Here is a 13517-nt window from a genome sequence, read left to right on the forward strand (position 1 = left end):
TTGTATCAGATGGAACTGATGTCACAAAATTGACTATACTGTTAAATGTATCTTTTTTTAACTACTATAAAAAGAATAGCATAGTAGTGTGCTGGAAATGAGGACATTTTCACCCACTCAAGGTCAGTGCGGTGGAGTTAATATCAGCTTGTAATATGACGTCTTAAACAAGAACACCAGCTCAAACACCAACTAAAACAGCACCTAACCTCTCTGGCTGAATGTCCACCTTCAGCTGCAGGACGTTTCGATTGTTCCTCCTCTTTTCCGCTGGCCTATTCTCCTCACTTCTGGGGAAAATCTCCTCCATGAGGTCTGCGGCTGTCAGTCTGGAGCAGGGGTCCAGGATGCTTGCGAGGGAGCTGTCTGTGCTCACAATGTCCCTCAGGAGCTCCTCTGGAGTCAGGTTGACCAGAGCTGCCTTCACCACTTCCAGCTGGGGAGGCTCTTCCCCCTCCTCAGAAACGGTGTCAATATCAGTCTCTAGAACACTCACACCAAGGTATGTTGGAGTATCCTGGGTGCTTTGATAGCAGGCTGGGAGACCTTCACATATGGCACCTTCATGTCTATATTCGTCTATGTTAGTTTCTAAAATATTTTCTTCGGGTTGAATGAGAATGCTTTTAGTAGTTGTTGGAGCTGCCTTTTTAAACTCCTCTGGTCTCTTATAGACGTCTCCGTTTTGTTCATAGTTCATGGCAAAATAGGACTCAGCCAGTCCTTCAGAGCCCTTCTCAGGCTTGATGCTGAAGCAGAGCAGGTTACCGTAGAGAGCCCTCTTCTCATGGCCCATGACCTTCTGGTGTGTGTTCATGGGCACCCCCATTGCTTCTTTGTCCATTGATGTTTCTGACATCCTACAAGACAAATGGAAAGTTAGCAATGGGATAACATTTTACAAAATGTAATATTTAAGAATCAGAAAGGCATGAAATTATTTCTGTTGAGCTCTATGGACATTGCAAATGTAGTTTCCGTCTTTTGAACTGATAACAGATACACCTTTTTTATGATTTGCTTTGGTTTGTAATGCACAGTAGGTAAAATTACATTTAAGACTAATTGCATACACAAACAATTTTGATTTAAACAATGTTCAAACATTTAAAATTCCCCAGCGCTGTAATAAAATATAATGTGTAAAACCTTTCAACTGCTATTGCCTGTGATAATGAAATACTGCTGTAATCCAGTTAACAAGTGGCCAGGGTCCAAGCAATGACCTAACTGTAATTTAAACTGGGCAGACTAATGCCATGAGTTGTGTTCTTTCTGAGGAATAAAGAGACTACAGGGACCCAATGCCCCCGACAAACACCCACCTCGACCGCAAGCCAGCCGCCACTGGCACAGCGAGTGCGTCTGGAATCTTGGGTGGCACGGGGTCACCATGAAGCTCGCAGCTGCTGTCTTGCCTCCCTGCACAGCAGACTGGGTTGCAGGTTTTGGGCACAAGGGCAGACCTGTGATTGGCCAGGAGCAGCTCATGTGGCTCGTGGAAGCACTTCAGGTAGTTCTCTAGCGGCTCTCTCAGAGGGAGGCTTCTCGAGCGCTGTCTGGAAGTCTCAAGGCTGCAGGGCGGAGGAGAGGAATCTGAGGGGCTGCTGTTATACCCGAGTGGTGGTGCGCGCTGGGAAGTCGGCAGGCTGCAGAGGGCACTATGGGATGCTCTCCTGTGCTTGTATCTCTCCCAGTTTGGGGGTGGCGGCCTGGGAGGTGGCGGCCCCTTCTTCTTGCCAGCCTCCTCCTCCCTAGACCTCGGCTCCTCCAGCTCGCACAGTGCCGGTGGCCCCCCAAACTCCCTCCTGTGCAGCCGTTGCAGCCGCTGCAGGTCCACCTGGACATTGCTCTCGGACAAGGCCCTTCCTCTTTGGGGGTAATTGACAGCGCCTTCCGAGTGTCCTTCCAGGGGAGTGGTGGTCCAGCTGGTGCTGTCCTGGTCTTGGGAAAGGTCATAAGATGATGCGGCTCGGTGGGGAATCCACCTGCTCTCAAAGTTGTCCCTAGGCTGTCGAGACGAATCTGCCAGCTGGCAACTGTTCCTGCAGCACTGAAAGTCTCTGAAGACACTGAAACAGAATACCATACCATACAATACAATGCAATACAACACAATACAATACATTGTCAACTCTTAACTGCTGCAGAGAAAAAGCTTTGTCAAAAATATTTTTGGTGAATTTAAAGATAATTAATAAAAAGGCTGCCTTTGTACCCTTATCTTGGCAGTTTCAGTTATTGATTTACTTTTTTTTTTTAAATCATGTAATTGTCATAAATAAACAGATGTTAATGTAACATGCACCTAAATAGGGTTTTAAAATGATGCAAACCTTTATACATTTGTTTAATCTAGAATATTGAGATATTAAATGGGTGTTAAGTGTTCTAATATAATTCCCCATCTATCAACGAAAAGTTGTTTTTTTGTAAATGTATGGACACAGCTCCAGATTCATAGGAGTCAAGTATACTTAAGAAAGATGAAAAATAAAATCTGAAAAGAGAAATTTCTCTGCACTTTCCAGATCAAGCTGCCGTTATTTTTATTTTTTTTCTTGCATGACAAACAATCTTCCCATCAAGTGACTATTAGTCATGCGTCACTGAGACCCACAAACAAGGGAAGTGCCTTACCTCTCTGTCAGACTCGCTTTCCTGTTGATTTTTCTTTGCTCCTGTTCTTCCACAGGAAATGTCTGTAAGAGAGGATTGCCAGTTTAAATGAAGTGAAAATGCAGCTGCCACAAGTGTTGTAATTACTGTAAGGTAACTAAAATAAGAACAACAAAAAGGTCATAAACAGCATTGTTCACATTTGTGGAGTCTGCGAAAAGCCAAATAATAATAAACCTGCTTAATAAATAACAAATCAGGGGAGTGGAATTCATCACTGGAATTCTGAATCCAAATGGTGCCCAGATTAGTTAGCCTTTGTTATTTCTAAACTGGAAAGGGCAAGACAATGCTTATACTCTTAGGAATGGTAGGAGAGGGTCCTTTACACTGGAGAGCTGGGTCCTGGAGAGGAGGCTAGTGGAATAACATTACTAGATCACATCAAAATACATGGAAACTATTTCTTAAAAAAGGAATTAAACTATAAACAAGTCACCTTTAATTCACCTTTAAAAAAGTTACAGTTACTTCCTTACGGGACGATCACAGTAATTGTGTAGCACATACAGTAGCACTACATCCAAATGTGTATTAACAAAGTTAATTTTGCTTTTTGTATAAAGTGGATTTTTAAATGAACAGTATGGTTTAGACAGAACATACGTTCATTGGTTTCAAAAATATTAAACCCAGAAAAACTGACCATTAGATTGGAATAGGCATACATTGCGCACATGCCTCGGATGAAGCATGTGTAAATACACAAAGCTACCACTGTGGAATGCAAACTAGGCGTAAAGGGAATAGATTCTGGTGGTTAGAATAGCGAAAAGAAAGCAATTTAATGTAAAACAGAACATGGCTGTTGGTGTCAGCTTTAATATGTATGTACAACACCTGGAAAGATGTTCTCTCTCTCTCTCTCTCTATCTCTAGCTTTCATTCTAACGTATTAACACATGTAATGAAACCTGAATTAATGGACACCAATAAGACAGAACTGTTAGGCTACTGTGTTTATGTATTTAAATGTATTTAAAAATATTCATAGAGGTTAGTCGTTATAAGTCACTTCAATTGTTCCAGAAGATTACGTGACGATTATTCAAGGTTTACTGTCTAATTCCTTCAGTGATATCTGCAGCAATGTCCTCAATCTTTCACATAAGGAAGCACCTACCAACCGAACACCTGCTACCAGCTAGAGAACAACAATCCATCTTGCAGCTTTTATATATTACAGAATACAGGCTGAGGAGCAACAGCCTATTTTAACAAAGGTGTATGATATATATGCACCCCTGTTTGTTTTTATTCATTTACCAATTTTCTCCCAATTTGGAAAGTCCAATTATTATTCAACCTGGCTCACCGCTGCAACCCCCGAACTAACTCGGGAGAGACGAAGACGAGCACTCGCATCCTCCGAAACAAGTGCCATCAGACATTTCGCCTTTTTTCACTGCAAGCCCGTCATGCAGCCATATCCACAACTGAACTGCACACAGGCCTGCCTGTGGCGTCTGGACAGTCAAGGACTCCCTAGCCGACATAACCCCTACCCTGCCTGGGCAGCGCTTGGCCAATTGTGCGCTGCCCTCTGGGAACTCCAGTCAATGGTCAGCAGTGGCATAGCTTGGATTCAAACTGGTAATCTCCAAGCTACAGGGCGCATCTTGCACTCCGGGTGGACTGCTTTTACTGGATGCACCACTTAGGAGCCCCCACCCCTGTTTTTTGCTTCATTTGTATTTTAGTTCAAATTGGGACATAGTTGATTTAAAAAAAAAAGATTCTTGTAATTTTCGCATTCCCTGGTCCCGGACCGCACACACCCTCACAGAACACAGCTTTCACAGCTTAATGCTGTACTTGGATCACAATGTAGTGTTTGGGATCCAATGGAAGCTCTAAGGGGAATGCAGTGAATTGTTTTATCCGACAACATCCTATTGTTTTCACTGCCAAAGGACTCCGGCCTGGGCCAATGGTCAACATTTCACACGGTCTCAGCTGGGCCTGCCTACACACTGCCGGGACAATGGAATCTAAAAAACAAGGCCTCGACTTTCTTATTTTTTTTTATAGAAGAAGAAACCAATTCAGTAACAAAAAGAAATAAAAAAAAAAAAAAAAAAAACACATTCTGATTGTGTTTAAAAATAAAACCTTTACCATCAGTAGCATACAGGAGGCAAAAATAGGAAGCAGTGAGTGTTGTAGAAGAGGCGCTCACACACACACACGCAAACATAACATTTTTTAACATATTTATATTTTGAATTACAGCAGCTTATAGAAATCTGCTTAACACAAAGTGGATGCGTAAGGTTATAGTGTGCATTTGGCCGGTGGCCCATAATAATTCTGCATTCCAGACAGAAAGTGGGATCTGCAGTTACTGTTGTGGTAAAACAGTGATGTTGCTGCTTGGCCAGCCCCTGCTGCTAGGCCTGTGGTGCCCCCACAGGAATTTAGTAGGGCGGTGCGGCCACAAGGACAAAGGGCTTGTTTTTCTGGACTGATATGTATCTAAACAAATAAAGCTATTAAAGCAAAACATTTCCAAGATTTTTCAGAGCCCCCTGTATGAAGCAGCTCTGTTCCAATTTTTTTTTTTATTTTATTTTATTTTTTTAAATAAAATTAAGATATTTACTTAAAGCTATTTTTGGAGGGCTGGATTTTAAAGTACGCATTCTATTCTTTTCAGCTTGGTAAACTTGTGAAGAAGATGGTGGTCCAGAAAGGTGCTATATAAAATAAATATTGATTGACTGATTGATTAATAGCCTCTGCCATGCTCATCCATTCACTATATACTGTAGGTCCCAACAATTTTGAAATATCTGTTTTCATTTAAAAGCGTGATATCTGGTATAACACAAGGTTAAAGAAGTGTTTCAAGCCTTGACTTCACATTGCCTGACACTTTCTTGGTCATTTCACCTGGAGAGTGCAATTGTCACGGTCAGTGACCAACCAACTGCTTCGCTTAATGATTGACAGTTTGCAGCCAGTAAGATACTATAACCCCAAAGACCCTAATGAGGTGAAATGACCTGGGAAGTAAAGAAGCAAAATACTTTCTGGAAAGCAAGGCAAGCAAACTGAGAACTTTCTTTACCCACGTGTAGTACCAGATGTTATGTTCTAAAATAAAAATACATTTACTAGAACATAACTGCACATTTGATACGTACATAGTGACCTAAATGTACAATTCTAAAAAAATATTATGTTACCTACAATTACTTTAAAATGGGAATCTGCTTCCCTCACAGAAGGCAGCTGGAAATATCTCACTATGACATGTTTAACTTACCTCAAACAAAGGCTTCCTTGCCGGGTTGCAGACATGATGGGAGGCACATTCCTCATAAAGTGCAACAGGTGTGGGATAAAAATCAGAGTTTCTAGTGTCTAAATACTGATCACAAGGCTGCCTATGTCTGTGGGGTAACACCCTGCAGTCTTCACTTACAAAATAGGCCTTGAGTTTGTGTGCCACTGTTTCAGAAGCTCTGATCCTGTAACAGCAGCTGTGATCCAGGTCTGCTTCATCCTTATCTTGGTTGCAGCATGTTTGTTGTTCCACGGGTCTGAGCTCTGTGGGATGACAGGCACTTAATACTTCAGGACTGTGGCAGGTTTGTCCTGTGGAGTATCTCCTTTCTCCTGGACAATACAAGTTGTTAGGATTGCAGTTAGGTTTTTCCAGGTATTTTCCACTGAGATCAGACTTATTGTGCTTTAACGGAAGGTTTGGTAGATGAGATGAAGCAAGGCTCTTGCTTGTCTCCTCAAAGAATTTCCTTCTGTCTGCAAAGGGCAGGATATCACTCTCTTTGGAAGCCAGGGTTGGAGCTGGCTTGCTAGGTCTCACCACATCCGAGGTCATCCTGCTGTGGTTTTCCTTCTCTGGCTTCACCTGTGGTTGTAGCTTGTGCTCAGGTGTCCACTTCCATCTTCCACCTCTACCGTGGGTCTGGTCTTCTTTCTTCTCTGAAATTTCTGGGGAAGGAGTACGATGTGTGGTTTCTCTAAACCTGCTGCCAAAGTTCTGTGGACCCGTCTGCTGTAGGGGAGGACTTCTACAGCTGGTTTTCTGCGGTAACTTCAGCTGTGGAGGACTTCTGCATCTGATATTCTGTGGACCTGTCTGCTGTGGAGAAGGACTTTTGCACCTGATATTCTGCGGACCTGTCTTCTGTGGAGATGGACTTCTGCATCTGATATTCTGTGGTAATTTCAGCGGTGGAGAAGGACTTCTGCAGCTGATATTCTGTGGACCTTTCTGCTGTGGAGAAGGACTTCTGCAGCTGATATTCTGTGGACCTTTCTTCTGTGGAGAAGGACTTCTGCATCTGATATTCTGTGGTAATTTCAGCAGCACAGAAGGACCTCTGCAGCTGGTATTCTGTGGACCTTTCTGCTGTGGATTAGGACTTCTGCAGCTGGTATTCTGATGCCAAGAAGAGCTTCTGGTCTCACGGAAAACAGCCTCTTGGCTTCTGGCATCAGGTTGGCTAATGTGCACCTCAGTAGGGTTGGTGGTTTTATTTAATTTGGACTCACTGCCTTGTGAAGAGGGTGAGCTGTCACTACAAGGTGAATCATATTCTGGTTGCTCGCTCACCTCCTCCACTGTTTCTTCTCCATACAGAAGGGTTGAGGAGCCTCTGCTTTTCTGCAGTTGTGCCTTCTTTCGCTGGATCTCGTTGCGCAAATTGGTGGCAAACCGCTCACTTCTACGCCTGGCTTTGGAAGACCTGTGCTGCCGAGAAGCTGCAGGCTTGGCAGCAACCTCAGGCTTGCTTTCGTCATATATCCTGGTTTCACCCAGTAGAGTGTCTACACTGGAAGCTGAAGTCAAGCCTGTGTTTTTGAGGTCAAGGGTTTCTGGCACAGGCTTTGGCATCTCACCAGAAACACTAAAACACCTTCCCCAGGTTCGATTGTTGCAGCTTCCAACATCCAAATGACCATCTATAGTGTCAGTTTCTGCTTTGGGCTCCACAATTTCTGAAGCTGTGACTGATCCAGGTGTGGAGCACCCGCTTTCTCCCCACTCGGCATTATAGCCTTTGGTTGCAGAGTGAGGAAATTCTTTGCTTGTCAGGTTCTCTTCTTCTTGGGGATGCAAAGGGGACCCTTTCCACACATATGGATCATGAGGAGCTGGCTTATCTAAATCACTGTCTCGACGACTTGAGAGGTCAAGAGATGGCAACTGTGATGAAAAGAACTTTTCAGGTGCACTATGTGTGTGCTCATGATGTCCCATCAAAGCCTCCCTCTTTCCACCAAGGCACCCAAACTCTTCAGGCACACAGGGGCTATAGTTCTTTTGCCTTGAGGCATCTGTGCTATGCTGATTAAGGTAACCGTCATTTGGAACGGTCTCAGGGCTGCAGCTCTTACACTGCTCCAGTTGTGAGCTCAGCATGTAGTACTGGTCAACAGCATCGTTTTGTTGGAGATTTCTAGCATCTGGTGAACAGCCCGAATTGCAGTTTGGCAAGTCCTTGCTGTTGGACAGCAGGGTATCAGAGGTACAATTACTGGACTGGTTCAACATGTGCACAGGATCAGAGGCTGTACGCTTATCCGCAAACCCAGGACCAGTTCTGGTGGCTTTGAAACTCTCCCGGCGGATAGGAGGCTGGGGAGGACCTTTTGAAGCACTTCTGTTCCTGTCTTCACTATAAGAGGACTGATGACCCTTTACCTCCGAGTGCTGGCTTAAGCAACAGGGCTTACCGTCTTCCGATAGTCCACCAGACTCAATGACACCATGAACGCACCTCCCTTCAGCGTACCTGCAAGGCCCCAGCCCATGCAGGTTGTCCAAGGAGCCGGCCTCATCAGGCTTCAGAGAGACAGCGTAGTCTGAGGTGTTGGAGCTGGCAGAAAAAGAGCTGTAGGCAGAGTCCCTCTTGTCGTGGAAGATGGACTGGTCGACTGGAGAAAGTTGGCCCTCGTAGTAGCCCTGGCTGGGCGGGTCCAGGCTTTCCATACTACCAATGGAGCTGCTTCGGTCCGTACTGCAATGTCGAGAAAGCTGGTTCCACTGCATTGAAAGATCACTGGAAAAGAAGACAGAGTATTTGCTTTATTTACCAGCCCACTTGAGAAACTTTAGAAATAATTACTGTCCAAATATTTTTTTAATTTTACTTCAGAATAGCCCAACAAAATTGAATTCAGAACAAACTAAATATAAATTATTACTGATATAGTATGACCTTGTGTTTTTCAAGTCGGTTTTAAGGGCACAATACTTACAGTAAGTGGCTAATAAGCAAAATTATTATAAAGAACAACAATTGACCGAGCCATATAAGTCTGTTTCATTTTTTTGGAGATTTCAGAATCAAACTCCCAAAATAAAACATGTATCCTGTACATGTTGAAATTCAACCAAACTTCCTCATAAGTGTCTCACTGGGAATATGTTACTCACAGAAATGTCCCCTTTTCAATATAAACAGAATTGTACAGGCACAGTACTGTAAGTACAGCATTGCCTGTGCAAACACATCTCTTGTACATGTGTACGGCAGCATTTCCGTGCTTTTAACAAAACATCTGAACAAAGAAAGCACATTGTTTCCTATTAAGACTTCTCTTACTGTTATGCATTTGACTTGTTTTTCAGGTTTTTTTTTTTTTTTTTATGTATTTGATCCCAGAAACTGGCCCTTCATATCTAAATCTGATACTGTTGCGAGGGATGGGGAGAGGAGTAAATTGAATTGATAACAATTTTCTTAAAAGAAGGTATAACAATAGTGTGCACTCTGTGTATGAGATCAAATACACATGATCACAAAACACTCCCCATCGCACTCTTACCGAAAATAGTATTGATTATTGAAACTAACAATAACCGATACTATTTTTAGAACTATTTAAAAAATCGACCATGCCATGCTAAGGATTCTCCATATTCATTAATTACAAAAAATAACCTTGTAATAATGTAACTATTTCATTTTAGATTTAAAATGACCAAATGTAATCAAAGTGCAGGATAATACACATTATACTACAAATAGAAGTAAAAGTGAAATGAGAAGTACAAGTTTAACAAGAAGGTATATTGAAATTCGTTCTTGGCTCTCTGTTGTTAAAAGCTTTCGTTGCAGCTCACTACAGAGGCACACTTTACCACACTGGGCCCTAGTTTGGTTTGCAGTCTTCACAAGATATAAAACAGAGCCCACTCACCTAGATTCACACCCAGAGTGCCAGGACAAGCTGAAGGAGCCCGGGTGAAACTGCATGGCAGGGCTGTCAGGCTGCTGTTCGGAGAGCTTGGCCAGGTGCCATGAGTGAGGCCTGATCACTGGAACATTCCTCCTGTAACAAGGGGCAGCAGTGAGCCAGTTAACCAGCTAACATTTCACCACTCACTGAGATAAGACTGTTTTAATTCAGTGTTCTGCACTGACTCCATGCCAATGAAGCAATACACTCCACTACTACCTGGTGTGGCTGTTAGAAGTACAGTATACACTGGTTAGAACGCCACAGTCTGGCGGTATATAGATTTCTAAAGTAAAAGCCAATTTAATTAATTCTTAAAGTACTTTTGTACATTAGAATGTGTGTTATTTAGTTCACAAGATGCCATTTATGCATTGGTTTTCTTTGCATGATAATAATAATCTATTTTTATATGGCGCCTTTCACAGTGGACCACCATCACAAAGCGCTTTACAAGATACGAGACTAGGGTGTGTGAATTATACATCAATTGTAGAGTCTCTTACAACAACGTCTCACCCGAAAGACGGAGCACATGAATACTGGCTATTATTAGCCACATGTTACACTAACCCCTCACCCCCACCCTCAAGTATATTGTATAAACAATTATTGCCCTGCTTTGATTAACTGGCGATTTAAAAAAAAACGTACATTGCGAAGAGGACATGTAAAGGTAGTAAAATGAGTGTTTTGTGGTGGGGGAGTGGAATGTGGGAGAGACAGTTGCCTGATGGAATGGTAAGTGAAGAGCAGAGGGCAGGTTACTTCAGCTAGCAAGCAGTACCTTGTCTTGGGTGATCTACAGCCTGTGTTTGAAATGAGGTAGCTCACATGCCTCTGGGTAGGAGGAGCCAGTGCGGGAGTCTAAACAGCAGCAGGGTGCTATAAAACCACCGTCTGTCTTTCTTAGGCTAAGCATCAATTTCCTTTCAGACTCGGACAAAGCACAAATACAGGCCGGAGTGATTGGAGTGAGAGAAAGCAAGCGTGTGCCTGTGGGGGGGGGGGGTGCATTTCATTCCACATTGTGTAAAAATCCGAGCCGTTCACCAAGATGAAATATTATTTCCCCAAAGTTCTTCCAGACGATACATTCTTAGAGAGGTTTGGAAACTTCACCCTGAACATTCTTCCACCCCATTGTGGATGAAACTATTTTGCACCATGGTATTCTGTTGAATGTGAGTGGAATGACACATGCTATACACCCCCAATGAATACTCTTCAGAAACAAGCAGCAGTGGGTATACACCATTTCTTTCTTTATTTCTCTGCTTTTACTGTTAACTTCAAGACCACTCCAAGTCAAACTAGACGGCAGCTCACTGCACAGCCCATTTTTCTTTTTTTTCAGCTTGACAGCTGTAAAAATACACCATGTTTTTTTTTTTTCTCATGTATGTAGGGGAGACACAACTTGGAAATACATTTTAGTTATTTATTCTTTCATTCCTTTTAATATGTCTTTCTGAAAGCATGGGTTGCACTTTCGAATAATGTTATGGTTTTAATTTGCTATTCAGTGTTCATAATTTACCTTTTGCTCACTATCCCTGACTTTTCATGAAAAATGAATTCACAGACACCAAACATATTTAAAGAACTGTTTATATTTACACATGCAGTAACCAAGAGATGCTTGTTCACAAAGGTTCTTGAAAAACCCAGTTGGATTGATATTGTAGCCTATGTGCTATACTACCCATGCCTAGGGCACGATTCACTGTGTATCAAAGAATCGTGATACTTGCTTTACGATATATCGTATTGCAGTAGAGGTACGTATCGTTTGTAATGTGACCAAAAGCACAACGTTTTTTTACAGTTGGTATAAACAGATACTCTCCCTATCGCATTTATTTGTCTTTTAACAAAATAATCCATTACTAAATGATAATCTGATCATATTGTGCTTCTGAGAAGTAGACCACCTCATGTATCGTGATACATATCGTATCATGGCCTGCATATCGTGATATGCATAGTATCGTGACATTAGTATATCGGTTCACCTCTACTCCTGACAGGAATCCCATTTCTTCTCGTGGAGTTGCAGGCAGTTATTTTTAATAAACGGGGGTGGGCTCTCTTGGCACAATAGTTTCTACAACAACCCTCCAGGTGTTGGCCAGCATTCACCGCTAACACACCTTTAGCAAATACAATGTGAAAAATGCAATATAGCCCTGTTTGGACAGTGCTTACTAGAATGGGAAAATGAATACAAATGAAGTAGCACAACTGCACTGGAGAAAAAAAAAAAAAAAAAAAAAAAAAAAAAAAATCCAGAATAATCTTTTTTGGCTTGCTCATTTCTATTTGTTGCAATGTCAAAACGTACTTTTTAATTGGTTGTTCCAGGAAACCAGCAATTTAATTTCCATAATTATCTTATCATCGGAAGTTTTATTTACTGATGCAGTACTCAGTGGATGGAAAATGAGAGTCAGACTTAGACAACTATCAGAGTACGATACAATTTATTACATTGTGTGGTTTTTCACGCAAATTAGGGACAAGTTTTTTAGTCGTCGTAGTGCACAGGAGCGAACGTTGATCTCTGAAGTACAAAACTTTGTATTTATTATAAAGCTGCGATGAGTTCCATATATATTTAACAAGCAAAGTTCTTACACATCCCGTTCATACACAGACAATCATCTTGATTCCACATGAACAGCATTTACAAATATCAGCTTAAAAGTTAAGTTTTTATTCCCAGAGAATAACTGTTACAGACTGGTTTCCAGCACATGTTTTAAGCACCAAAGCTACAGAAATAGCTGTAGAGACCCATATCATCAATCTAAGAGTTGAAGCCATGTGTCATCATGAGTTACCTTGACTTGTAATCAAGTGGCTTAAATGACAGCATAATACTGAAGTTTCAGCTGTCCAACCCACACTGAGCTGTACTATCCACTCACATCAAGAATATGTTGAGTCTTATTACAATGACAGGCTGGCAAACTCCTAACACGCTTTCTCAAAAAAAAAAAAATCAATTGGCTTTGTTTATTTCAATGTTTTTTTTTTGTTTGCTTTTTTTAATCTATGGTTTATGTTTCTAAACAGCAAATAATAATAATAATAATAATAATGATAATAATAATAAATTAGCTCAAAGAGCCACATTTCGATATGTTGTACATATCTTTCTCAAGGGAGCCTGTGTTTCCATGATTTATTCTTACATGATGTAATGGTGTTCTATACATTGTGACATCATTTTTACTTATATCTTTAAATCTATATTAATTCTAATTGACATTATTTTATATAAACTTATATTTATAGTATCATGCAATGCTGGCTCTGAGGATCAGCCTTGATTTGGCCTCCCCAGCACATCATGCATGCACAACTTTTGAATGAATTTTGTTTGTTTATTTATTTATTTTTAACTTTGATATATTTATTGAAATGAATTAGTTCATTCTTTTCTGTTGAGTCCTGCTGGTATAATCGTGTTCAGTCTATTTATCCATTTACTTTCTTTTATTCTTCTATATGTCGCATTGCCTAATTTGAGCTGTTCTAATACTACAAACTTTATATCATTTATGTTTGTGTCTTTAAATACAATAACCTAGAAATGTTTGTTGTTGTATAAAAGATTA

At 41.4% G+C, this 13517-nt stretch overlaps 1 protein-coding gene across 4 annotated transcripts in view; it reads right to left on the reverse strand.

Moving 5' to 3' along the window:
* LOC121318695 (protein Shroom4-like) overlaps positions 1-13517 on the reverse strand; it is a 58642-nt gene that overhangs the window by 4674 nt on the left and 40451 nt on the right. For 3 of the 4 annotated variants that reach the window (XM_041255643.1, XM_041255641.1, XM_041255644.1), the window contains 5 exons: positions 9856-9987; positions 5948-8711; positions 2641-2702; positions 1326-2072; positions 210-860 (listed from right to left, as the gene is read on the reverse strand). In XM_041255643.1, the coding sequence (XP_041111577.1) occupies positions 210-860; positions 1326-2072; positions 2641-2702; positions 5948-8711; positions 9856-9987 (4356 nt within the window). The remainder of the gene's footprint in view (positions 1-209; positions 861-1325; positions 2073-2640; positions 2703-5947; positions 8712-9855; positions 9988-13517) is intronic. The other variant, XM_041255642.1, reaches the window with a different exon arrangement.

Source organism: Polyodon spathula, chromosome 7, assembly GCF_017654505.1.
Source record: "Polyodon spathula isolate WHYD16114869_AA chromosome 7, ASM1765450v1, whole genome shotgun sequence".
Classification (NCBI taxonomy): Eukaryota; Metazoa; Chordata; class Actinopteri; order Acipenseriformes; family Polyodontidae; genus Polyodon; species Polyodon spathula.